This window comes from Anopheles stephensi, chromosome 3 (assembly GCF_013141755.1).
Source record: "Anopheles stephensi strain Indian chromosome 3, UCI_ANSTEP_V1.0, whole genome shotgun sequence".
In the NCBI taxonomy this organism is placed as follows: domain Eukaryota; kingdom Metazoa; phylum Arthropoda; class Insecta; order Diptera; family Culicidae; genus Anopheles; species Anopheles stephensi.
Window position 1 is genome coordinate 73,784,998 of NC_050203.1, and position 26,191 is coordinate 73,811,188.

A 26,191-nucleotide genomic window follows, 5' to 3' on the forward strand; every position below is an offset into this window, starting at 1 on the left:
TGTTGAATGTTTTGCTTTTGGATTCAAAATTACTTTATTCACTCCATTAACACTCTTCCCCCCTTAAAACACAGCCCCGGTTTCTTGCGCTTCGTTAATGTGCTGATGGGCATGAACGGATCGGAACGGAAAGCGTTCCTTCAGTTTACCACCGGCTGCAGCAGTCTACCGCCCGGTGGACTGGCGAACCTACATCCACGGCTCACGGTCGTCCGGAAGGTCGATGCGGGCGAGGGTTCCTATCCGTCGGTCAACACCTGCGTCCACTATCTGAAGCTACCGGACTATCCGAACGAACAGATCCTGCGCGAGCGCTTGCTGACGGCCACCAAGGAGAAAGGGTTCCATCTGAACTAAATCAAACACGCGTGAGAAAGCGCACGTTCGAGTGTGTGAGTGTGTGTGAATTGTTATAAACTGTTGTTTGTATTGTTCGGGCAGAACAAACACTGACTGAGTGGGAAAGAGAGATATAGGACAAAAACAAGATGAATAGAGAGAGAGAGTGTGTGTGCGTGTTAAGCAAAGGTGTGTGCGTGTGTGTTTTAGTAATTTTTGTAAGGGTTACTACGGTAAACGAAGCTAAGCAACGATCAGATACTACTACTACTACACTTTGAAGGGAGCAAAAGGGGTTAGATGAAATTTTGAATCATTACACTCAATTTCCTATCCTCTCCTGAACCTACAACAGGCTACAAAAAGAAAAAGAAGATGATATATTAGAAGGACACACACGCGCGCACATACATACACACAACAAAAGCTTGTTGTAAAAGCAAAAATACTACTACAAAAGAAAGTGTTTCCTTTAAGTGTGTGTGTGCGTGTGTTGAAGGACATAATAATTTCACCATTAAATAGGATAGTTAGGATTAAAAACCGAGGATTAATCCGAGAGATGAATTAGTTCCCCGCTCTCTCTCTCTCACACACACACACTCTTACGTTTTGTACACTCTAAGTACTCCCGTGTATTGTACCGCCACCGGAACTACACACTATTATTGTTGTTTTCCCGACTCACACACACACTCACAAGTCTAGACTTTTTGCTGCTAACTCCTTAAAACTGTGTGCGTGTGGGAGAATCGTTGATGTGAAAAAATGGATCACCGGTCATGATCCAGCCCGGAGGGGTTGAAATGGAAGGATCGGTGAGGATGGAAAGTAAGAACAGAGATGAAACGATGATGGTTTACTAACTATGAGTTTTGTGATTGATTATATTACATTTAATGTTATGAATTATTGCGTTTACACCAAGCTACTGCAGCGAGCGAGCTGACTACTGGCGGTGGCGTATGAATAGAAGCTAGATCTAATAGAGGTGTGGTGTGTGCGTGTGTCCGTGTGTATGAGTGTGTGTGTGCGCACTGTTTGCCCAAGGCATTAGTAGGAAAGGTTTGGTTTCATCGTGTGTACTGTGGCCGCCGAGCCCCCCCGAAAGATAGAGTGTACACACTACACACCACTTTACTAAATTCATAAGTAACGGAATATGTAGCTAGTTTCGAATACTACTCTCTGCGTGTGTATGTGTGTGTGTGTTTGTACGCAACTCCTCTGTATATATGTACGACACTGTTTCACACACACCAAAAAAAGTGGGGAAAAGAAACCAATAGCAACCAACGACGTGAGCGAAGCGACTTTTGCCTCAAACAAAAAAAGGCGCATGTGGAATTGAAGTTTTTGATTTTTAAACAAAAGAAATATAATATCGCCCCCTTCACTCTATAAATATATATGTATTAGTATTCGTTGGATGGGAATAGTAAATGAAGAAATCCACTCAGACACTCACCGATCGATCGGAACGTTCGTGCGGTGTGAAAACTGTTAGGAAAGGAAAATGCGTAGAAAACGAGTGAGAGAAGGAGAGGAAAAATGTTATAGATGATTGAGGAACAATTATAGCAAATGAATATTGATTATAGCTCTATTCAAAGATTATTAAAAACAAAATGGCAGAACTTGACACACTAAAATCTTAAAACCGCCCCCACACACACACACACACAACACACACTCTCAGTCTTGCGTGCGTTTTAAGAAATCTGCACCAACACACCACACTATACTTAAACGAAGGAACAGACAACAACAAAAAAACGCTCCTATAATACACGAATTATATGCGAGGATAGTAAGGCAAAAAGTAATGAAAAAAATGAATAAAATACATACAGAAGAAAAAAACATGTGAACGATTGACGGCTGTTTTGAGTGATTTGTTTTTAAAATAACATTTCTTCTTTCTAACGAAACGGCTCTAGAAAGAAACCGGCGTGAGATGTGTTTTCGTTGCAGTTTAAAAATAAACACACGTACGTGTGACGCTTTTCCGTTACGCTTTTCCCACATGGATGTGAAAATGGCTTATGATTTTTTGACCTCTCGGCATTTATTGCTTGTTGCTATCGGCCGGCCAAGTGGCGTAAAGTGCGTACATTTATTACCTTCGGCGGGAGATAACAATGGGGTGGAGAGGGCCCTTCGTGGCCAATGGTACAATACCGATTTCGAATTCGTTACATGGACACACATATGATGGCTGGCACAACGCAGCAGCAGCGCGTGTTGTTTCCACCTTGTTTCATAATTAATGCTCCACCGATGTATCTTTTGTTCTTCTCTATCTCTCTCTCTCTCTCTCTCCCTCACACACATTTTTCCATCGATTGAGGAGGGGGGGGGGGGTGAGAAAAATTCGCTCTCTTGTACTTTGCAAGGGTGAAGAGATAACAGACAGGAAGAAGATGGGAGAGTAAAATACAGTGGTGTGCAAGAAAAAGGCGCAGGCGTATTTTCTCGCATCTATAGTGCGTTCCTTCCGGCTAAAGTCTGAATAGATGCCCCCCCCCCCCCCCCACTCACGGCACTCACTTTTCGCTTCTGAGTTACCCAAAAGGGTATATTTTTCAGACTTTTTATTGTTAGTATTTATTTACTTATTATTTATTTATTATTTTTAATAATTATTAATCATTATTTCAACGATTTTTAACACTTTAGCTTAACTTTTACCTGAATTTAAGGTAACGCAGTAGCGAAAAGTGAGTGCCGTGAGTGGGGGGGGGCATCTATTCGGACTTTAGCCCCTTCCTGCACGACCAGTTTCGATGAAGAAAAGGATATTTGATGACTGACCATTATACTGTTGTATTGCCTAACCAAGGGCACAGTTACTAATTATTTAACAATAAATGGAACTAACGAAAATTGAAGGTTGTTCTGAGCGATTGTCTATTGCTAAGGCACAGGCGACATGGTTTGAAGGAATTTGCCAAACTTGTAAAGAATCTCCTTCCAAATAGCCAGTCATGCATAAAGTGGAATGGTTTGGAAAAAAAATCAGATACGAGTCTTGCCGTTTGAAGACCGTAACCAATCTCAATAATCCGAGAGGACGCAACACGAAGTTAATTTAAAGTTAAATGATATTGTTAAACATTTTCAACTGCGATTTATTCTGTTTAGATGCTTTCTCATAGTCAGGCACGCACAGATATATCTGCCACCAACCTTCCGGGTTAAAACGCCTCAACGGCTGCGTTGGTAAATTCGACACATGCAGACAAGTGGGTGACGATACCTTAAGGTAGTCGGGGGCTCCGTGATAACATTGGGATTGTGCGAGACCGAGCAAGAACCTGATCATATACTCCATAGTACGATTACAAGCACAAAAGAGGAAGCGTGTAGCCGGGCTTTGGATGAATTCGAATTACGACAGCGCCCACGTATAATGTGGCCACCACAATATGAAGGACCAGTGGCTTTGTGCATAATGGATCATAAGGCTCACGTGAAAGGAAAGTTGTAGTGCCAAGGAAGAAGAAGTCACTTTCCTTGGCACTACAACCACGAAAGGTCTCGGCCTGCCATGTCTGACTTTCTGTGATTTGATTTTACCCGTAGCAAAGTAGACAACCCTGCGTTCGGGGAGGCGGTCTGGATGGGATTTGAAGCTCGGTCCTGCCATGTGCAGACCGGTGCCGTTATCGCTTCGGCCACCAGACCGCCATGGTAGTTAGATGTCCTAAAAATTGGCTGCAGCTCATAGTCATGGTGACCATGGTCCAGCCTTTTCTCCAGAGCGATCTAGAGCGTGCGTCTATATACTTGCGCAATCTGTTCTTTCGAGGATTATCTTCGTGTTTAATGCGTTAAGTACCATGGTGCTGTACCGGATTCAAGACTCACATTCCCAGCAAACCGAATCTTAAAGTGGTGTCGAAAGCCAGCAGATCCGTTGCTTAACTATATTATTTGTCTTTCAATTTTCGAGATATCGAGTGGCTCCTTGATGATTTGGTTTTCTTCGAACAATCCAAAGGTCTCCATCCTCGAATATTCCACCTTTTTTGGGAAGTTAGTCTTTTTCATTGCGTTCTCTCAGACTTGTTTGATTTCTTCATTTCCCGATCTCATTTTATTTTCCCCAACTAGTTTTAGTTAAGAATTTAGTCTTTTGGTCGACAATATTACTTTTTCGAGACAACCAATGAGGCTGAGGCAATGGAGTAACAAGTGTAACCTTCGCGCTTTACATCACTGTAACTGGAGCTAGTTCCCAAGATAGAGAGAGAGAACGAAAAACGCCGAAGTGGGAGAGAGTACATTCCGTACCCTAAATGTGAGAGAGCGCCACCACACTAGATCTCACGCCTCGCCATACTCATTAAGTATTTCGCGTTTGTTCGAGCGGACGGTGGTGTTGTGCTGCATTTACTACGAATTTTAGCCCATACGCATCGGTTTTTGCTTTTTTGAGCAATTTTTCCTCCTTCCTGGTGCAAATAAAGGAAAACCACCCGGCGCGTTCCTTTTTTGTTCCACCGGCAGCATTAGTTTGGTTGCATTGGTTCCTTCGTTCAGTACCGTTTGCGTGTGCGTTAATTCGTGTCCGTGCGTGTGTGTGTTTATATCGTTTCCGTGTTGTAAAAAACGCCACTTGCTGTAAAAATGGTAAGCAATGCAAAACTCTACACTTTACAGCCCCGGATTCCGGTCGATCGAACGTGATAAGCGTGTAGCAGAATATGGCGTGTTTTCTGGCGAACAAGAAAATGGTTCAATCACCAACAAAACTATAGGAACGGAAATTATGAAAGTAGCAGCCGGCTGTGTTTTTCCTTCCGGTAGCCATGGCAAAAAGCGATACACCCTTCATGGCCTGCTCGCAAGATGACGATGCACATCATTGCGATGCACCACCATTGACACACGACTTGCCAGTATGACGTCGGGCAGGGTAAAATTCCGCTAGAAAGAATGCCCACGGTCACCTTCGGCCGTCAACTGGTAGGTGTCCTCCGGTTGGTCAGTGTCTAATCGATGTGTAAACCAGAGACGGGAGCCGGCAATCTAGAAGACACCACAAACCCCCCACTTTCGGCCGACCCCCCTCCCAAACGCCTTCCTTATCCGATGGACATTATCTGTCAAAATTCGTTGAGCCGTCGTCGTTTGGGTCGCCTTTGGCCCCTACGGTCGATGCACACAACGGAGCATGTCGACAGCTTTTCCGCGATAATAATGGATGCTGCTGTGTTTGTTTCACTATCCCATTCCCCACTAGCAACTGTCCCGTGGTACACACTTCATCGGACACGAGTGATGACGTAGGAAAGATTAAGAAGAAGCTCACCGAAATTTGCTTATCTCGGCCTCCTCTTCTTGTCGCTTGTTGTGGCTGAAAAGAAGGAAAATAATTACTTTATGTAATACAACACACGGAGCAGCAGCGAGTCATTGGTTTGACCTTTTTATGCCCTCACACACACACACAAACAACCGGCCGGTTCCTGTATGGTGCCACTCTACTGTCTTCCAACCTTTCGCGCGATTGTCATTGCCGCGTCATAGAGACCGCGGACGGTCGCCGGCGCACACTATTATGCCGTGTTTTATTGTGTTGCTGTTATGTTTGTATACAGACTCTACAGTCCTATGAGCTCGAAGCCGCCCATTCACTTTTTGTTTTTTTCGGGCTTTAGCTGCTGCTAATCAACCGTATAAATCTGGTGCTCGGGATTAGAATATTAATCAAACAACCACCTCCAAGAAAATGTTTATGTGCAAGGGCAACTGGGATGCGAAGTTGCCTGTGTGTGTACGCTCAATTAACACCTGTGCGTGATCGGAGTAGGCGCGATGTTAAAGCGACAGAGATAAACAAACCACTCGTCGATGATGCCGGCGCAAAGGTTCCATTATTATGTTGATTGAAGTTTAACGCCTTTACACTAACAAAACCACGACATCTTTCTTAATTCGCCTCCCGGGTCTTTCTTCCCAGTCTGCTGAACCGATCCGTGTTGTCGTGACGGGAGCTGCCGGCCAGATCGCTTACTCGCTGCTGTACATGGTGGCGAAGGGTGATGTGTTCGGACCGAACCAGCCCCTGATTCTGCATTTGCTCGACATTCCACCGATGATGGGTGTGCTGGAGGGTGTCGTGATGGAGCTGGACGATTGTGCCCTGCCCCTGCTCGTGAGCGTCGTACCGACCGCTGATCCGGCCGTCGCCTTCAAGGATGTGGATGCTGCGTTCCTGGTCGGTGCAATGCCGCGCAAGCAGGGCATGGAGCGTAAGGATCTGCTGTCGGCGAACGTGAAAATCTTCAAGGTGCAGGGCGAAGCACTCGACAAGTTCGCCAAGAAGGTACGAACGAGTGCGCGCGCTGGAGTACGCGTTCTCCATCTGTTGTTGGTTCATATGATAAGAGATTTTTTTCTGATACACTTTTGTTGTTTTTCCCCGCCAGGACGTGAAAGTGCTTGTGGTGGGCAATCCGGCCAACACGAACGCGCTCGTCTGCTCGCACTACGCGCCCTCCATCCCGAAGGAGAACTTTACCGCCATGACGCGGTTGGATCAGAACCGTGCCCAGGCCCAGATTGCCGGCCGGCTCGGTGTGGGCATCACGAAGGTGAAGAATGTCATCATTTGGGGTAACCATTCCGCTACCCAGGTACCGGACGCACGGAACGCTTCGGTGGAGGTCGGAGGCGCGGTGAAGACCGTCCCGGAAGCGGTTGCTGACGATGAGTTCCTGAAGCAGCAGTTCCTGGAAACGGTACAGAAGCGGGGTGCGGCCGTTATTGCCGCCCGCAAGATGTCTTCCGCCATGTCCGCCGCTAAGGCGGCCAGCGACCATATGCGCGACTGGTTCGCGGGTACGCGCGACGGCGAGTACGTGTCGATGGGTGTCATCTCGGACGGTAGCTACGGTGCGCCGAAGGACATCGTGTTTTCGTTCCCGGTGCAGATCCAAAACCGGCAGTGGAAGATCGTGCAGGGTTTGTCGGTCGATGAGTTTACCCGCAGCAAGCTGGACGTGACGGCGAAGGAGCTGCTCGAGGAGAAGGAGGAAGCGATGGCGGTGTGTGCTGCGGATTGACTAGTGAAGCTGTAAAGCAGAATTTTGTATGGAGAAAATTACATCACCCACAACGTACCCGTACCCTCCCCCCCCCCCTTCTTTTTTTGTTCTTTTGTGTGTGTGTGTCAAACAAAACATTATAACAAGGGTTCAACAAAAGCTTCCGTTCAATGCGGTTTAGTTAACACACAGGGAGGGTTTTCGTTTTCTCCCCTTTTATCATTGTTCAAAATTTTGTTTTACAGTTTTCGTTCTTTTTCATTGGCGCAGTTTCGCACACCTGTTAGCTAGGGGCCTATGCATCTCTCCCGTTTAGAATTAGAAAGAAAGGAAAGAAGTAGCAAAATATACACACAGAGGAGGGGCAACACCCCACTTCCATTAGCGCGCCTAGATCGACCACCCAATTGTTGTTAAACCAGTTGAAAGAAAGAGCGTTATAGGAGGAGAGAAATAAATCATCATCAGCAAACACTAAAACGTACACTTAGTTCAATAAACCATCTTTTTTAAAAGTATTGATCATTAACGTATTTACCTCTTGCTATACGTAGGCTTCGGGGGGCGGTCCGGTGGCCGAGGCGATAACGGCGCCGGTCTTCACACGGCAGGACCGGGGTTCAAATCCAATCCAGACCGCCTCCCCGTACGCAGGGCTGACTACCCTGCTGCGGGTAAAATCCAGTCACAGAAAGCCAGAAATGGCAGGCCGAGACCTCTCGAGGTTGTAGTGCCAAAGAAGAAGAAGAAGAAGAAGAAGAATACGTAGGCTTCTCGCTAAGGGCTAAAGGGCAATATCTAATAATTTCTAATCTTTATTCTTCCCCTCCATCGATTCGATTTTATTTTATCGAAATATGTCTCACACGCTACCATATCTCTTGCTGTACATTCGATTCATTAATATGCGCGCTTGCACTACACCACTATTTATGCATTTCATCTTCAAAAAAGTTTTTGTAATGAAAATTGTTTTGAAAAAAAAGTAGAAAACTTAAGTTTGATTCATTTTTCTTGTGTGTCTCCTCACAATCTCTGGGGTTCAATAGCTGACCTTCTTCGAAAACGAGATTTAATTTGTTCGGGGCATATGATTCAATATTTTTAAATTGCAAAAGTTTTCTGTCTTAAACAGCGAGTCAAGACTGGGCGCGTCTATTCAACTACTTGACAAAATATTCAATCGAATGCCAAAAGAAAACATTTTTCTCCCATCGGAAAATTGTCAACTACCTATCCCGAAAAACCCTGCAACGACGAAGCACATCGTTTTATGGGTGATAAAGTAAAAAGGTAAAAAATAGAAACCGGAAACAAATCTTATACACCTCTAATAAATCTCTGGCTCTTCTGTGCTCTTGTCTGTGGGGGAAAAAAACAAAAGGAAGGCAAAGTAGCCGTGCGAGATCGCTCTCGCACCAAAACGCACGTACGCTACGCTCGCTCGGCCCGCTACAGGAAGTAAAGTTTCTTTTCGAGCATGTTGCTAGGCGACTGGTGCAGATATTGGCCTACTAGGAAGGACAGCTTGTGCGCGTACTGGCACACGGCCGGTACACGCGTCGTGCCGGACCAATTATAGTACAGGTGGCACTGTTTGTACGACAGCATTTGCAGATGGTCAATCTTCAGCCCGGACGTGTCGTAGATGACGTTGTACGCGGTAGGTGAAACGGTGCCCTGCTTCACGGACTGTGACACGAGGTAGAAATCGGTACTGTTTCGGGGAAGAAAAGAGAAGAGGAAAAACTCGTCAGTAAGTATCTATGGAAGTTATCGGAAGACTAGGAGGCTTGTTGGGCTGTAGCTCTGAATTTGGGCCACATTGTTGTGAAGCATTCTTAAAGCATATCAAGTGTCAAGGGTCAAGTGCGTTTCGATTGCACGTGGCCCACCAAAATGTCAAGTGGCTGAAACCCACGCGAAGGGCATGAGGGAAAAGCAAGAAAACAAAGATATGGCGACAAACGATTGGTTGATGCTTGCCTAAGCCACCGCTGCGATACACACCCCGGACTTTGAGTTCTTTCAATCTCTCACTCACCGTTGCGGAAGCGTCACCACATTATCCACCACCGTGCCCGGCCGCGGGTTAAGCCGATGGTCGAAGAACCGCGTATTGATGCGCTTGTTCACGATGAAGAACGTTAGCAGCACCTCCTGCTCGATGCCGGCCGATTTGTAGATCTGTCCCAGCTTCTCCACCAACGATCGTACCTCGTGATCGTAAATGTACTGCAGCTGGCCGTCGCTCACACCATCGCGGTAGAAGATAATACGCTTCGGTAGCTCACCAAACTCGCGCCGATACTCGTTCAACGCCTTCACCGTGTTCAATGGCAGATAGTTGGAAATCTCCTCCCCGTTCGAGTGGTGGCTGACGGTGGAGAAAAATTTGGGCGTCCCGCGGTTGTCGTGATCGAGCGTCGCCACCATCGCACCGAACGATTTGCTCTTATCCTTCGAATCGTGACACACGTCGAACCCGATCGTCATCAACCCGTTCAGCGGGATCTTCACCTTCCACGGTACGCCGCCGAGCTTGCAGTTCATCTGTATTACCACCTTGGTGGCGACGGACATAAGCGTGCGCACGTTGCCGCTCTTCGGTGTGATCGTTTTCTGTACCATAATTTGCGTCGGGATTGCACGATCGACGCAGCACCGCTTCTTGATCGCGGTGTACCGGTCGGACTTGTTGTTCGACACCACGCACATAATCATCTGCGGATCTTTGTTGATGATCGCGTCCAGTGTGCGGATGTACGTGCTCTGATTATCGTCCGGCATGGGGACCATCTCGCAATTGCTGATTTCGAACCGCATGCCACGGGCGGCCGTGATCATGCAGTTTAGGAAATCGCCCGCCTCACGCTGACACCGACCGGGGACGACGAGATACCAGCGGCTTAGCCGTACCGTCGCAAACATGGGATTGTCGCGGAAGTGTGCCGTCCAGTCCGCGTTCTCGCCCGCTTGAACACCACTGGAAAGAGCGGAGCAAAGGTATGACCGATACGTTCTTTTTTTCGAGGCCTAGGCAATCAGCACTTACTTGGAGGTAGTGGAGAAGAAGATCATCTCTTGTGGAAGCAACCGGCCCGGCAGCTCGACGAGACGACGATCGAGCTCCATCTGCCACACTTTCAGCACTTCCTGGCTTTCGGGGGACGTTTGCAGACGCCGGTTGAACGTTTCCAACCGCTCAATTCGTCGATCCGGATTCAGACGGGTGTGATCTGCCATTGCTCGCATCATTCTAGAATGCAAAGGGGGAACAGAAATCATTGCAACCGTCCCAAAAGACCCCGATCGCGATCGAGTGCACAACTTACTTGAAATCCGATCGCATTGAATCCGTCAGCCCGGTCATTTGGCATAGCTCCGGCACGAGTGCCATCAGCTCACTGTCGCCCGACCGTGTATCCTTCTTCTTCGCCCGTGACAGCAGCATCGGCTGGTACGCGTCCCGGATGCGCAGGTTGTACTTGTTCTTGTAATATTCCATAAACGAAATCTTCCCATTCTTCGTGTCGAACGTACTTTCCGGCGTCGTTTCGAACGTGACGTCGTGAATCGTGTACGTTTTGTTGTTGTACCCGGTTAGCACCACACACCCGAGTACGGCCCGCCTAAACGCGTCCTTAAAGTTACGATCGTGCCGCTGACATTCGCGCAGAATATCGTAGCACGTCTGCATGCGCATCGTTTTGTGTGCAATTTCGCAGCACACCAGCACATCGTTTTCGTGCTGCCGGATGCTGGTCATATAGCCGGGCCACAGTTCGATGTGATACTCGCGGATCGGAATTTTGGCCGCGGCATCGTACAAATTGCGTCCGACGAGCTGCAGGTTTAGCCCGTTCATCGCTCGTCGCAGGATCAGATTCAACACCTGCAGGCCGGTTTCGTCCGTCATGTCCACCACCGCGACACGCTGGATGTGTAGCTCGTACTTGTCCCCGGTGCGGTCGTGCTGGGAGTGCAGCACGAGCTCATCGCTCGACAGCTTGCAGGCGGTAAAGAGCTGAACGCCATCGAACACGAACCCACCGAGCAGCTTTTTGTGTTCGTTCACGAGCGATTGCGTTAGCCGCGGGCTGGGACACGCCGGGACAAACTCGACCTGGTAATGGTACAGCGTCCAGTCGACACGCTTCAGCAGCTTGAAGTAGTTCGATTGCAACAGAAGCGGTTGCCCAGTGGTTCCGTGCTTCGACGGTGCATCGGGACCTCGCGTGCGCAGTGTATCCGCCAGGGGTCGTCGTCCTCGACCACTTGGACGATGCTGGCGGATTAGTGCGGTGGCACCGCTACCACCTGCTGCTGCCGGTGCTATCGCAACAGCCGGCTGTGGTGGTGGTTCGTGCACGTTTGTACTGAATGCTGGCGTCGAAACGGCGGCAGATGTGCTCGGCAACGGTGACCCATCGCTTGGGCCGGGGGATGGATTGCGCCATGCCGGGCGACGCTACAATCAAACAGAAAACAATGTGTTTACTTTACATACACACATCGCAACGGAAAAGCGGTACCTTACCTCTTGCGTATGATACGTTGCGCCTTGCGGTGGATAACCTCCCCGCATCGGGGGTGGACCACCGCGACCGCGACCCACACCACCGCCTCCACCCTCATACGGCGAATGTGATCCTATCGATCCGCGCACTCGATCCCGCCCATACGGCGGAGGATCTCGTCTACCGTCCGCCATATTTAGCGGCCTAGTAATAAAAAAAAAAAACAAACACACACACACACACAGCACAAAATGCGCACCGGATTAATTTACATTTGCCCCGCGCTGCATGGGATCCCGCCTTCCAACAAACTGCTAACGGTAGCAATTTGCGCGAAAGGAAAGGCACACGCATACAGAACTCTGGGAGGACAATAACATCGTATGGCTTACCTGCCGCTTCTCTGAACCCTTTATCACACAGGAAGCTATATTTCGTACAGTTTGCCAATACAGTCTATACCGTACGGCTTACTACGATCTACACACCGTTTTCCCTACAATGTACACCCGAAATGCTCACTATCGGTAGATTTTCGACCACAAAATCGTGGAATGCAACTTGTTCTGCGAAAAAAGCGTCCAATTCGCTAGCCACTATTTTGTGCCGCCTATAGCATTTTCCCCCTGAAGCCGCGTGCCAATTGTCAAAACTGACCGTCAAAAGAAAACCTAAGCTCGCAGCTACACATGCAGCGCTTGTGCATTGCCACAGGGTGACACATACTCGGATGGGTTATTTTGATTTGTCGGTTAATTACAAAAACAAGGTAAAATGGGGATTTCAATCTGTTTTTATTGAATTATCGGTATTTTCAACATTTTTTTCTGCTTTAATGATATTATTTCCTCGGGGATTAATGCAAAAAACCAGTGCGATAAACGGATTTAACCAATATCCAATATGACTGCTGGTGACATTTTCGAAAATGGCGTAATCTGGTTTTTTTTTCTAATAGTTTCGAACCGAACGAATTGAACTTGGGAAAAGGTTGTTTATTTAGGGTGGTAAAATTACAGCCAAGCCGGGTCTGGAAAGGAATGCGCCTACATATGTCTAGTGATTGGTAATAAATCATCACTTCCCCCTTCTAGCTACCTGTGTTACCAAAAGGATGATAGTGAGGCAAGCTACGCACACGTGTGAATGGCAGGACCAAAGTGTGGACACCCATTCGGACCTTTGCGACCCATATGCGGGACTTTCCGGTAAATAAAACCAGGTACTACAGAGCAAAACCAGCTGTCGTCTCCTAAATACATTGTCAGCTTATGAAGCAAATGAAATTGCAGCTTTCTAGCTTGTCTTTTTTTAAAGAAAAGATTTTTCTCAAATCGTGCCACGGATGTCGAAATCTGCGCTTTCATGATAACCTTCCAGAGACTTTAGGGTCCGTTTTCGTGTCTCAGTCAGAGATTCAGGTGAGAATCGAATGGTTCTCGTCGTGCTACGTGATCCTGAACAGCTTTGGTGAATCTACCCGAAGACAAGGATTTTAAGCGTTTCTGGGATAGGATCAAATACGAATTGTTCAGTACTGCGATAACTCTCGAGATAGCACGGTCCAGTCCATCGGGGTTTTTGTCCAGGAACATACAACATCCATTCATTCGGTAAATCCTTTTGGTTCTGGTTATAGGAGACTTCGTTTATAAGACGGAGGCCAATGTCGTTCATCAGCTGGTATGTGAACTGAAATTTCCTATCGGGAATGTTTTAAGGCCGAAGCTAAGTTTCCTTCAGTCGGATTGGACCTGGCTTGGCTTGTCGTGGTCCTCGTTGATTTATCCAGTTATTCTTCGGTCAACTTTCTTGGCTGGCATGGACACACACGGCGGAATCGATGAACCGAAATCGATCCAGGTATCACGTAAGCCGTGTTTTGTCAGTTTTACCATGGGATCCGCTCTAAGCGCTGTTTGGATTACACTACAAAAACGACAACTTGAACTAGATAGCAAGTTCCCTTCCTTCACAAAATAAATTCACTCGACACGTAAACAAACCGATCGCGAAGCGAGCGAGAGACAAACGAAAAAAAAAACACACAAACACAACGGTACGATTTAGTTTCCATCGGACACACCACGCTTTGTTTTCTGCTTCATTCCGTATGCTTACAACAATGTTACAACTTATTCCTCGTCCTGTACCACTGTGGTCTTCTCGGAAACGTACAGACCGTCCAAGAACTTACGGATATCCTTGTTGTGGACAGTCGTCGACTGTTGGATGAGGGCGGCGGATAGCGAAACCGCTTCGATGTCATTACCCTCCAGGATCAGCTCGTCCTTCTGCTTGGTCGAGTTGATCACGCTCACGCCCGGCTGCATCTTCACGCGACGGATGTGCTTCTCGCCCAGGAAGTTACGGATTTCCACCAACGAGTTGTTCTCACTGATCACACAGTTGATCGGGAAGTGAGCATGTACAGCACGCATCTTGTACTGGAATCCCTTGGTGACACCTGCAAGCCGAAAAGGGAAAACGAAACCAAGCGGAGATTTAGAGCCGGGTTTCCCACACTTGTTTTTGCTTCCTGCTCAGTAACTACACCAACTAACGCACAAACATACCTTTAATCATGTTCTCGATGTGCGAGCAAACGGTACGGACGGCCGCCAGCTCCTTCTTCGAACCGAACCACTTCTCCACCGTGACCTTCTTGCGGTGCACCTTAAAAACGTCGATCGCTAGATGGCGGAAGTTTTTCACGAGCTGTCCGCGCGGTCCCTTCACCGTCACGATGCGGTTTTTCACCTTCAGGGATACCCCCTTCGGGACGGTCACCGACTGGTTAGAGTTGATGGTTCTCATTGTAAGCTAATCTGTGAACGAGAGCAGAGACACATACACACAGTCGAAGTTAGCCGAGCTCGAATACACATCACCTCGCACAATGGCAACACTATCCGAGCGGTTCTCATCACTGAAACCGAAAGCACGCACGAGACCCGTCCTGGTTTACGCAAAATGCACCATCCACCAGCCAACTCCGGAGGTAAACCTCCCTTTCGGGGTCTGACAGATACGCCTCGCCGCTCGTTCCATCGTCACTCTCCACGGGTGCCGCTTCGTTCGTGTAAACGATTTTTGAACACATCCGTAGGACGTCTATTCCTGCAAGATGGTGCACATTTCCGGCTTCTCCACTCAGCCGACGGGTGCCGCTTTCGGTTCAGCGATAATTTCCGTACGTGTTTACCTATTTAACACGATATTTTCTAAAAAGAAACAACCGACTCGGCAATAACACTACTTACACGTTTGAGAATCAAACCGGAAAAGAACATGACAGTTCGTGCCGTCTTCAACCCTGCGCGCTGCGATGACGTTTGGTTGTTTTCCTGTGGCGGCCATTGCGTAGCTGTCAGAGTTTGCGTTTTAAAAACGCATACTATTTTGAAAAACTCGTTGGTGCTTGGAATGTTGTAGTTTTTACGAATTTTATTCGACTGAAAATGCGTACAATCGGTTATAAAATATTTATTTGCATTATTTCGTGAAGCAATTTATGTTTTGCGTTGATAAATACGAAATATTACTCAAACTGAATCACCATAAAGCGAGAGATAAGCCGCAATTGATTTTAATTTCTTTTTGGCGCTTTGAAATTATTCTAAATACGATTATCAAAGGAATACTAAACAGTGTTGTGAATAAAATGCAATAAAAATATTTTATTTTCCTTAAAGAAAAGTTCCTACCAAGGAGTGTGCCTGATCGAGCGCTCGTAGAAAGTTCGTTCATAATGCGAGTGCCTCAAATTGCTATTCGATTATGAAAACTCCCCTCGAAGCAGAATGATTTAGCGTTCGAAAAATAGCAAAATGTTGCAAAATATTCGCCAAACACGCAGATACAATTCCCCCACCGCTACCGGCATACAGGCGCCATGAACCGAACCGGCTTGCGGGCTGCGCTGTCATGTATGCGCTGTCAACCAACCTCTTCTACAACCATTTTGCGGGCCCTGTGTGTATTTGTTGGTAAAATGTCCGCCGCTTGAAGCCCCGGATATATTTGTGCAAAGTTTGGAACGGTGGTAACTGTTGTCCCGGTACTATATTCGTGCAGTCGTCTGCTTGCTGTATCATCAAACGGCTGCGGCGCCGTTCATTCCGTGATAGGAATTAATTTGTAGACAACAGTGCGAAGTAGGAGGGGGATACAGATTCCCTCCACGGGCTTCTTGTTCGCCATGAGCAACTCGGAGAGCAGCAGTAGCAGCAGCGGCGGCAGCAAAAATGCAAAATCAGACGAAAATCAGGATGAGCTAATCATCAAACAGCAGCGTGAAATTGAACAAGAGGTACGTGTGTTTGTGTGTGTGTGGTGCCGGCGGAGGTGGAAGGAAGATGATGCTCATGTTTTCAAACACCCCGTTTTAGATTGCTCATTCCAACCCGCTAGTCAGTGAGTCGCAGCCGATCGCCAGCCTCAACCAGGAGTATCTGGACGATCCTGTCTACATATCAAAAATTAAAGATCTCTCCTCCAAGTACCGGGCGATCCGGCGCAGCCGCCCCGATGGGAACTGCTTTTTCCGTGCGTTTGCCTACGCTTACCTGGAGTACTTGGTGCTGAACAAGGAAGAGTTCCAAAAGTTTTACGAGTACGCGTCCAAATCCCGCGAACGCTTGACTGAGGCCGGTTTTCCGCCGTTTACGATCGAAGACTTTTACGAAACGTTCATGGAGGTGATCAACAAGGTAAAGCCGGAGGGTGACGATACCGCCACTGCCCTGAGCGAGCTGCACAAGCTGTTCAACGAGCAGGGCTACTCGGATTACGTCGTGGTGTATCTGCGGCTGATTACCTCAAGCCATCTGCAGGAAAAGGCTGACTTTTATCAGAACTTCATTGACGGGAACATCACGATTGTCGAGTTTTGCCACCAGGAGGTGGAACCGATGTACAAGGAGTCGGACCACATTCATATTATCGCCATCTGCTCGGCACTGGATGCGGGTGTGCGCGTGGAGTACATGGATAGGGGCGATGGGGATCAGGTGATTGCTCACGATTTTCCGGACGGTTTTAAACCGAACGTGTATCTGTTGTACCGTCCGGGGCATTACGATATACTGTACCCCAACAACAGTCAGCAGGCGTAAGGTGGTAGTGTGTGGGGGACGGATTTGGCGGGTGTGCTGGTGTGCAATGCAGCCCTTGTACCGGGTGGTAGTTCGCGGGGCCGATTATTAATCTTTTTGCGTGAATGCTGCATTCGTTACCATCACATACCAACGAACATGTCTCTACTATGATGTCTCTTTGTTTCCTGCAAACCTTGGATCCATTCAGTAACTTACATTCGTCGATACCTAGCATGCTCTACTCAACAAATACAAATACAATGTACGGAAGAAAAGTAATAAATCAAACCACTCAAGACTAATAGATTTAGCTTTTCAGACGCAGAGAAATTGCTTTGAATATATTTGAAGAACGGACACACAGGGCCTTAAGCCTCTATCTCGCCGAGGTACAGCGTTTTATCGCTCGAGCCCGACACGATGATCGGTTCCGTGGGATGGAAATCGATATCATTCACGCTACCATTATGGCCCGGCAGCTTGTACAGAATGCGACGCGATGTTGTGTCCCAGATGTACACGAACCTATCCGCCGACCCGGCACTGATCTTCAACCCATCCGGAGACCAGGCGCATCGTAGCAGATTCTTCTCGAAATTGTGCTGATGGCCTGTGAACACCTTCACGCATCGCTCGCCCGGTACGTACGGACGAATGTCCCAGATGCGCAACGTGTTGTCCATCGAATTGCTAAGCACGTACGAACCATCCGGCGACAGCGACAGCCCCGTGACCGTGTCCGTATGGCCCCGCAGACGATACACAATCTCCTTTTTGCGTATATCCCAAACCTTAATCTCATTATCGATCCCACCCGAGACGACCTGTTCGGCTGTATCGTTAAAGCACACAGCCGTCACCTGGTACGCGTTGTCGAACGTGCTGACGACGTGCCTTTTCCGGGCGTCCCATATTTTGATCGACGAATCATCCGATCCGGACACGATCAGTGTGGGTCCGCGGCGTGCACCGCTGCAACTGTTGACGAAGTGTGTGTGTCCCTTCAGTTTGCGTATGCGGGTGCAGGTTGGTACGTCCCACACGCCAACTACCTTGTCGGTGGCGCACGTATAGATGTTGGAACCGTCGGGCGAAAAGTGTGCTTCCATTACTGCGCCCGAGTGGCCACTCAGTACACCCACGTTGTCACACTCGTCGTACACTTTCCACAGAACTGAAAACGAACCAAGGGATACGTTTGAATACACTGCCATTGCTTGCGTTGTTGCGGCGATACATACAAATTTGACGATCAAATCCGGTCGACAGTAGATGCTCTCCTTCCGGGTGGAATTCTGTAGAAAATATTTCCCCACCATGACCCTCAAGCAGCATAATTGGACCCAACAAACCGGACGTTCGCTCAACATTCTATAATAAAGAGGTGTAAGCAGAGTAACATACCTTTCCAAAACAAAACATTCACTCTCCGGCAAATCCGGAAGATGATTTCGGTACCTGCTCCAGTAGCTGTTTATCTTTGGCCGTGTACGCAACGATATCGGTGCGAGATTTCTTCGCATTCGTCACTGGAACTAGTGCGTCCGATGGACGCTTTATTGCAGCGGCATTCATTTCGTTCGTGCAAGCTTAATGTTCTTTATTTTAGTGATTAACAGTAGAATGTTTTCCACCACACTTTCCGGCCAAACAGCGTCCTTGTTTTTTTCTTTTGTTTGTTGTGACACCCGCCGAAATGACATTTGAAGTGCTATAAAAATGGGCAATAGGCGCTATAAAAATTCGACCAGGAATGCTTTTGATTTTTAAAGTGCTTTTTATGTTTAATTTGGAGGAAAATTATATTAAATATAGCTATTCTCAATGCCACCGATTTCTCGCAGTTTTAACCCAATGTACAATTGTTTATTTCCGAATACGGGAGTGAAAATGTCACTCTTCCTTTGATTCTTCAATGACAGCCGTTCGTTTATAGGAACGCAATGGAAACGGAACGAATATTCTGTTCCGCACGCGTTTGGTGGTGAGATCGTCGTCGGTGCTAGCTGCAGTACATTTCGATCCAGTGAATTAATCGCTGAATTATTACGTTTTGCGTTCCAATTGGTTAAGAAACGTGAAATTAACTGCTCCAGGATGGTCGTGAAACCGAATATGGCTGCAATGAAGCCGCAGGGACAGGCTTACAAGGACAAAAGCAAACCGGCTGACATCCGCCTGAGCAACATTAATGCTGCCAAAGGTGGGTGTAATATCGGGGAATCGGGCAAATTCACAAATGCGACTTGATGCGAAAACGGGAAAAGACTCACGTGCTTCGGTTTTGTTGGAAGAGATTCAATTTTATGAATGAATGGAAATAAGCTAGATTCCAGCACTTGCGGGAGGTCAATCGAGATCATTTGCTTTGTTCAGAACCAATATGCACCGTCTATGCTCCGTAACTATGCAAATAATCTGCAGAATCCCATTAATCTCCCATTTTGATGGTGATTTGTATTAAATTACTTTAAAAACACATCTAATCCCCATTAAATAACCATAGTTACTATTCCACTGCTTCCTTTGATTATTTTACTGTTTTCTGTCAAACCTAACCTCAATGTTGTGAGTCATATGATGTTCTTCCGTACGTCCGTACGCCGGTTGCATACCGTGTCTTCATGTTTGCTTTCCGTTTACAGCCGTTTCGGATGCTATCCGTACCAGCTTGGGACCGCGTGGCATGGACAAGATGGTAAGTAATCGAGACACCTCTCCGTTCTTCCGGATGATTCAAATTTGTTTTCGCTTTCCCTACAGATTCAAGCATCTAACGGTGAAGTAACCATCACCAACGATGGAGCAACGATCTTGAAACAGATGAACGTCATCCATCCGGCCGCCAAGATGCTGGTCGAGCTGTCCCGTGCACAGGACGTTGAGGCGGGAGACGGCACCACATCGGTCGTTGTAGTGGCTGGTGCTCTTCTGGAAGCGGTCGAAAAGTTGCTGCAGATGGGAATCCATCCGACAGCCATCTCGGAAGCTTTCCAGCGTTGTTCCGCTAAGGCGGTAGAGATTCTGACCGAAATGGCTCGCCCGGTTGAGCTGAACGACCGTGAATCGTTGGTGAAGAGTGCATCCACCTCGCTAAACTCGAAGGTTGTCTCGCAGCACAGCAGTATGCTGGCACCGATTGCGGTCGATGCGGTGCTGAAGGTGACGGAATCACACGCCCACGGATCGGTGGATTTGAAGAACATCAAAATCATCCGCAGCCTTGGTGGTACCATCGAGGATACGGAGCTGATCGATGGGCTTGTGTTCACACAGCGCTCGTCCGGCATCAATGGGCCGAAGCGTATCGAAAAGGCAAAGATTGGTCTGATTCAGTTCTGCATCTCTGCACCGAAAACTGATGTAAGTATCTAGGTGGGAGGGCTCGTAAGAGACGGACGGACTAACCTCTAAACAAACCCTTCTTGTGTCCTTCCAGATGGATCACAGCGTAATTGTGTCCGACTATGCCGCAATGGACCGTGTGCTGAAGGAAGAACGAGCCTACATCCTGAACATTGTCAAGCAAATCAAAAAGTCCGGCTGTAACGTTCTTCTGGTGCAAAAATCCATCCTTCGCGATGCCGTCTCGGATCTTGCCCAACATTTCCTGGACAAAATCAAGGTATTGGTGGTGAAGGATATCGAGCGTGAGGACATTGAGTTCGTTTGCAAAACGCTACGCTGTCGCCCGATTGCCTCGCTAGACCATTTCGTTGCCGAGAACATGGTGAGCGCTGATCTGGTTGAGGAGGTTGCCAGTGGCTCGACAAAGTTTGTCAAAGTGACCGGTATTCAGAACATGGGACAAACCGTGTCGATCGTTGTGCGCGGTTCGAACAAACTGGTGCTCGAGGAAGCGGACCGTTCCCTCCACGATGCCCTCTGTGTGGTGCGTTGTCTGGTGAAGAAGCGTGCCCTTATCGCCGGTGGAGGTGCACCCGAAATTGAGATGGCGCTCCAGCTGGCCGCTTACGCTCAAACGCTACAGGGTGTCGATGCGTACTGCTTCCGTGCGTTCGCAAATGCGCTGGAAGTGATTCCTTCGACGCTCGCGGAAAATGCCGGACTGAACCCGATTGCCACCGTCACGGAGCTTCGCAATCGTCACGCACAGGGAGAAAAGAATGCGGGAATCAACGTGCGCAAGGGTGCGATTACGGACATCCTGGCCGAGAACGTCGTACAGCCACTGCTGGTGTCGATCTCGTCGATAACGCTCGCATCCGAGACGGTCCGTTCGATCTTGAAGATCGATGACATCGTGAATACTATGCAATAAGCAGCTGCAGCACCGTATTTATCTGTTACCCCTAAGGGCGCGACCACCCACCCGGCCGCATCGCTAACCCACGAATGCGTTTCATTCTTAACTCACCCAACACGCATTTAAGTGCACTCACCGCTTCTTAAACGACGCCTTCGCGGAACAATTTCCTTTACGGATACGATTCGGATTCATTTAAAACACACATTCACAGCATTAATCCGTTTGTTTGTAATGTTCGTATTCGCCTCTTCTCTTAATAAACAAAACATAAAGTAATAAATTGGATCATTTCTTGGTCAACGGTTCGAAAGCGTCCGGCATTCGTTCGATCACGTATCGATTGACGGCAACGTTCATAATCGGCACACCGGGTATTTTGCGGATGCGTCGCTTCAGGTCCTTATCGTTTGTGGCCACGATGTAGCATTTGTGTTGGGTGACACGCTGCACCAGACAGTCATCGGCGTACGTGCCCCGGTGCATACAGTGCAATCGCTCGAAGCGTGGATCTTTGATGATGCGCAGCGCCAATTTGTACTTCTGTCCAAGCTTTTCCAGCTCAGCCACCACACAGTCCGTGATGTACGGGATACACTTGGCGTACAGACAGTCCATCATGGTTTTGATGATGTCGAGCTTGTTTTTGATGCTAAAGTTCACGAAGTTCGTATCGATCAGCACGTGGTACGGCGGGCCTAGCTGCGTGTTGTACTGGAAGAACATGGCCGAACTACCTTGCGGTCGTTCTACGAGCTTCGGTTCGTCGGGGTCGCGTTTCTTCTTCGACTCTGTTTTGGAACGGTCCGCAGGTTTCAGCCGGCTGTCGGTTGATTTGATCATCCGTCGCAGCAAACCTGCACGCTGTTGTTGTAACCTTTTCAGCTGATTTTTATTGCCCTGAAGGCATCCAAAGGGTGTAATTGTGCATCAGTTAGTAGCAATACTAATTACACATTGAAATGAGTATTCTTACCATGTTTTATCTGTTCTAGAAAGCGAATTAACTGAAGCGAAATGTGTTCCGAACCACCTTCCGAAACGCGCAATACCAACCAAACCCACCAAAACATGTGTTTGTTGTGACATTTGGCTGTCATTCAATCGCGCAGCTCGGTTTGCTATAAAAGCACACCTCGTTCTCTCGCTTTCTATTCATCTTGGTATGCACATCAGGTGTCATTTTGGCACTTGACGCAGAAGGTAAAAAAAAAACACACAGAAAAAAGCAATTCCACTTTTATTGATAAATACACACAAAAAACCCTTTGCTAAACAGTTTCTTTCTCCGCAGCCCGTCCAACGCAAGCTCTTTATCTGGCGGAGTGCGGAAGTGCCATTAATCATCAGCCAGTGGAAGGTCAGACACACGCCAATTTTGCAAACGTACGGCAACTCTTGAGTGTGTGTGTGGAAAAAGCAACATAGAACAACCATCCCGCAAGGAAAAAAGAGGGCTCACGGAAAAAGCAAAAAACAACTTTGGGGTGCGGCACAGGTACGGCACACAAAATTGGTGACTCGCACAACCAGTACCTCACAGACAAAGGGTTGGAGAAAGTGACGATGGAAGATTTGAAGGAACAGTTCCCAGCGTACAACTCCGTGCTCCGGCAATCGAACGGACAGCAGCGACCGTACCACAGCACCGGCCTACCCGATTGCCCCCCGAACGGTGCAGGCATACCGGGCATGGTAATGATCGGTCGGAAAAGTGGTCCAGCCGTTCCACCGAAACCGCGCAAAAATGGTACCGCGCAACAGGTACCGCCCCAGGTCCCGAAAAGTTCCAACGTGAAGCAGTACTGTGAACCCTCGTTCTCGACCGTGCTCGAAGGCCAAGCGACCGCCCTTGACGAGCACGCGTACACAAACGTTACGAACGCGGCGAACGGCGGGGGTACGGCGGGCGGTCGGGGTGGAAAGTTGGGCGTCCGTAAGGTCACCCTTGACGATGCCCTCGAGCTGCAGCACGTTAAAGAAGCGCTGGAACATCACAAACGTACGCTCGAAGCGAACCGCTCCAAATCTCTGCAGGGCCAAGGTCCCGAACACGAGCGAGGTGGTACGAACACGGTGTACGAAAACACACAGCCAGCACCACCGTACGGATCATCGTCGGCGGCTGCTGGGGGGTACGCATCGGACGCCACGTACTCGAATCTGCCCGGTGGACCGCACCATCCGGTGGGCAAAGGTAACGAGGGACTGATTTATAGTAACATAATGCACAGCAACAACCCTCCATCGAAGGCGTTCCCTCAGCGGCAAATATCGGAAGAATTACCACCACCGCCACCGCAAGATATGCCGCTGCAGCTGACACTGAACGCACTCAACCTGGAGGATAATGATGATGAGTTCCCACCGCCACCGAGCCCCGTCAGTTCGTCGTACAGCGAGCTACGGCGGGCAACGGATCTGCCCCACATGGGACGCCAGTCACAGCCGACGTACACGATGGTGGGACCCGGTGCGGGAGGTGTTGGTGCACCGGGCGGACAGACGTACAGTAATATGGCACCGGGAAGTCAAATCTACGCGAACAATATGCACCATCAGTCGCTGTACGGTACGTACGGCATGAGTTCGCAAGGATCGACCACGTACGAATCGATCTACGAACCGATCAATCCCCGTCCACCGAGTCAGATGTCGGGCCGGTCGAACTATTCCCTGTACACACCGTACGTTAACTCGCACGGTATCAACAGCCCGAACGATAGCATCATAACGAGCGCCTCCCAGCAGCAGCAGCACCGTGGCCACGGAGGAAACGCAATGTCCAAGGGTGCCGAGGTGGACACGCTTACCGATCTGTTAGTTCAATCGATCCAGGACCAGGAATCGTTCGGTACGTGCGTCAAGTGTGGCGAGCGGGTGGTCGGCGAAAAGACGGGCTGTACGGCGATGGACAAGATTTACCACATCGCCTGCTTCACGTGCCACCAGTGTCAGATCAATCTGCAGGGCAAACCGTTCTACGGGCTGGATGGGAAACCGTACTGCAAGGAGGACTATCTGAACACGCTCGAGAAGTGTTCCGTCTGTCTGAAGCCGATCCTGGAGCGTATTCTTCGCGCCACCGGCAAACCGTACCATCCGCAATGCTTCACCTGCATCGTGTGCGGCAAATCGTTGGACGGTATACCGTTCACGGTGGATGCGACGAACCAGATACACTGTATTGATGATTTCCACAAAAAGTTTGCACCGCGATGCTGTGTCTGCAAGCTGCCGATTATGCCCGGACCGGGTGAGGACGAAACGGTACGGGTGGTGGCGCTCGATCGTAGCTTCCACATCAACTGCTACAAGTGCGAGGATTGTGGGCTGGTGCTGTCGTCGGAGGCGGAAGGCCGCGGCTGCTACCCGCTCGACGATCACATACTGTGCAAGAGCTGTAACGCCAAACGGGTGCAGGCCCTCACCAGCCATATGACGACGGAGCTGTAAGGCAAAGGGTAGTGGAGGAACACACCGGAACTAGATTTCACCCCCATCGCTAGTAGTGCTGCGGCTTCGCGCAAACAAAATAACCGAAGAACTGAGCAACTCTTCACCGTACTTAAGCAGGGCTCTCAGTAGACGTATAGTAGTGTAGGTAAGGAGGGTCCCGGTGCAACAATCTCCGCTAGGAAGAGGAAAGGAAACGAATATTAGTCAAATTTTTGGGACCGTCTCCCCAAAAGCAAAAAACAAAAACGCGAATCGAATAGCACACAAAAAGCAAGCACGAACATGCTCATGAATCTTCTACATTCCACTCGATGCATTCCTGTTTCATCTCGTATTTAAATAGCTTTAGAGTTAGGGTTGAGTGTTGTGACTGAGTACTGCTGTCCAATAAGGAGAATTTAGGCTGCCGTTGTTGTCTTTTTTACCGGAAAAGTTTATCGCGTTTACACATTCTCTCTTGCGCACACATTACCAGACAGTAGCGTGATACGTGATCAGTAAATTGTAGGCACGGGACGGGATTGAAATCCGTCCCGGTAGGTTTTAAATGTTTCTCGCTGCTAACCTAACCATTAACTAACCATTCCCACTACTGAACCCCATAGGTTCAGATTTGGGGCCAGATGTTTGCATTTAACCGTCATTCGTCGCCACCCAATACGCAAGTCGGGCAATATCCCTTGCACCACTGCCCGGTTTTTTTTTTAACGCTCGGACATTTACAAAACTTGAGCTGTATAGCAGCGCGCCGTGTGTTGTGGAACGTAGTAATATGATGTTGATATATTGCATTTATGTCGCTTAAAATAAATACTGTGGTAAAAAAAAGCATAATTGTATGAGTTCTATCGTCGCGACCTTTGTTGCACCCTGCATGACATCATCATCGCGCCAGTTGGGCTGGTGAGGTGGCATTTTGCTGTGATGCGCAGCCGAAGTGAAGTACTTGCCGTGATGATTCATAATATCCGGCCAGATTAAAACATGAGTCAAACGATGCGATTCACATTCCGTTGTTATGGTGTAGCAATTGCATCATTTAGCTTTGAACGGATAGAGAGCATTTACCCTGTTCGCTACTCAAACGGAAGAATGTCACTCACGTTCAGCACGTGTAAACAATTTGCTCGCTATTATAGGGTTATCAAGGTTTGCTTTTTATTTTAGTTTTATTTTTCATACACTTGCACCAATTTGCATACGTCGAGGGAATCGAGGGGGAAAAACAAACTTATACCTTTCCCCCGATGTGGTCACGTACATCGTAAGTTTAGCAGTACAGTGAAGCAAGCGCAAAGATGGACACGATGAAATTGAATAGCTTGTACTTTAAAAAAAATAGAAAATTTTCCTTTGGTGTATGATTGATTAAAAATTGCTCGTAGATTAAGTATTACATGCTTCCTAAAAAAATATGATCTAAGTTCTATGCTCTAAGCTGTTTAAAGAACT

General features: G+C 48.2%; 9 protein-coding genes across 16 annotated transcripts in view; 5 read left to right on the plus strand and 4 right to left on the minus strand.

Annotated features, from left to right (window-relative positions):
- Nucleotides 1–2,079, plus strand: part of LOC118510703 (E3 ubiquitin-protein ligase Ufd4) — a 28,398-nt gene extending 26,319 nt beyond the window's left edge. For 6 of the 7 annotated variants that reach the window (XM_036052899.1, XM_036052900.1, XM_036052896.1 and 3 more), the window contains one exon: nt 75–1,598. In XM_036052899.1, coding sequence (XP_035908792.1) covers nt 75–357 — 283 coding nt within the window. In that variant the 3' untranslated portion in view covers nt 358–1,598. Of the gene's footprint in view, nt 1–74 lie in introns of all 7 variants that reach the window. The other variant, XM_036052895.1, reaches the window with a different exon arrangement.
- A 2,581-nt stretch (nt 2,080–4,660) lies between these two features.
- Nucleotides 4,661–7,912, plus strand: LOC118510705 (malate dehydrogenase, cytoplasmic). The gene is made up of 3 exons (XM_036052904.1): nt 4,661–4,974; nt 6,308–6,673; nt 6,777–7,912. Exons 1-3 carry the CDS (start codon nt 4,972–4,974, stop codon nt 7,410–7,412), a joined length of 1,005 nt encoding a protein of 334 aa, XP_035908797.1. The 5' UTR covers nt 4,661–4,971; the 3' UTR covers nt 7,413–7,912.
- Nucleotides 7,913–8,191: 279 nt separating this feature from the next.
- Nucleotides 8,192–12,555, minus strand: LOC118510704 (protein aubergine). Its single transcript, XM_036052903.1, has 6 exons — nt 12,307–12,555; nt 11,935–12,118; nt 10,730–11,865; nt 10,450–10,653; nt 9,439–10,380; nt 8,192–9,111 (listed from the first exon to the last, which is right to left on the minus strand). Exons 2-6 carry the CDS (start codon nt 12,106–12,108, stop codon nt 8,847–8,849), a joined length of 2,721 nt encoding a protein of 906 aa, XP_035908796.1. The 5' UTR covers nt 12,109–12,118; nt 12,307–12,555; the 3' UTR covers nt 8,192–8,846.
- Nucleotides 12,556–13,979: 1,424 nt separating this feature from the next.
- On the minus strand, nt 13,980–15,198 carry LOC118510706 (60S ribosomal protein L9). 2 transcript variants are annotated; one of them, XM_036052906.1, is made up of 3 exons: nt 15,178–15,198; nt 14,491–14,742; nt 13,980–14,381 (listed from the first exon to the last, which is right to left on the minus strand). In XM_036052906.1, exons 2-3 carry the CDS (start codon nt 14,729–14,731, stop codon nt 14,050–14,052), a joined length of 573 nt encoding a protein of 190 aa, XP_035908799.1. In that variant the 5' UTR covers nt 14,732–14,742; nt 15,178–15,198; the 3' UTR covers nt 13,980–14,049. The 2 variants fall into 2 exon arrangements, with proteins under 2 accessions (XP_035908799.1, XP_035908798.1); XM_036052905.1 differs by having other exon boundaries at nt 15,120–15,197.
- Nucleotides 15,199–15,850: 652 nt separating this feature from the next.
- Nucleotides 15,851–17,317, plus strand: LOC118510711 (ubiquitin thioesterase otubain-like). The gene is made up of 2 exons (XM_036052910.1): nt 15,851–16,226; nt 16,306–17,317. Exons 1-2 carry the CDS (start codon nt 16,116–16,118, stop codon nt 17,029–17,031), a joined length of 837 nt encoding a protein of 278 aa, XP_035908803.1. The 5' UTR covers nt 15,851–16,115; the 3' UTR covers nt 17,032–17,317.
- A 2-nt stretch (nt 17,318–17,319) lies between these two features.
- On the minus strand, nt 17,320–18,696 carry LOC118510710 (U5 small nuclear ribonucleoprotein 40 kDa protein). Its single transcript, XM_036052909.1, has 3 exons — nt 18,472–18,696; nt 18,255–18,384; nt 17,320–18,187 (listed from the first exon to the last, which is right to left on the minus strand). Exons 1-3 carry the CDS (start codon nt 18,586–18,588, stop codon nt 17,382–17,384), a joined length of 1,053 nt encoding a protein of 350 aa, XP_035908802.1. The 5' UTR covers nt 18,589–18,696; the 3' UTR covers nt 17,320–17,381.
- Nucleotides 18,697–18,961: 265 nt separating this feature from the next.
- Nucleotides 18,962–21,563, plus strand: LOC118510708 (T-complex protein 1 subunit delta). Its single transcript, XM_036052908.1, has 4 exons — nt 18,962–19,216; nt 19,659–19,711; nt 19,777–20,376; nt 20,453–21,563. Exons 1-4 carry the CDS (start codon nt 19,111–19,113, stop codon nt 21,293–21,295), a joined length of 1,602 nt encoding a protein of 533 aa, XP_035908801.1. The 5' UTR covers nt 18,962–19,110; the 3' UTR covers nt 21,296–21,563.
- Nucleotides 21,501–22,334, minus strand: LOC118510712 (rRNA-processing protein FCF1 homolog). The gene is made up of 2 exons (XM_036052911.1): nt 22,256–22,334; nt 21,501–22,179 (listed from the first exon to the last, which is right to left on the minus strand). The coding sequence occupies exons 1-2, from the start codon at nt 22,257–22,259 to the stop codon at nt 21,569–21,571; spliced, it is 615 nt and encodes a 204-aa protein (XP_035908804.1). The 5' UTR covers nt 22,260–22,334; the 3' UTR covers nt 21,501–21,568.
- A 61-nt stretch (nt 22,335–22,395) lies between these two features.
- LOC118510707 (lipoma-preferred partner homolog) lies at nt 22,396–25,573 on the plus strand. The gene is made up of 2 exons (XM_036052907.1): nt 22,396–22,483; nt 22,575–25,573. The coding sequence occupies exon 2, from the start codon at nt 22,847–22,849 to the stop codon at nt 24,734–24,736; it is 1,890 nt and encodes a 629-aa protein (XP_035908800.1). The 5' UTR covers nt 22,396–22,483; nt 22,575–22,846; the 3' UTR covers nt 24,737–25,573.
- Nucleotides 25,574–26,191: the final 618 nt, after the last annotated feature.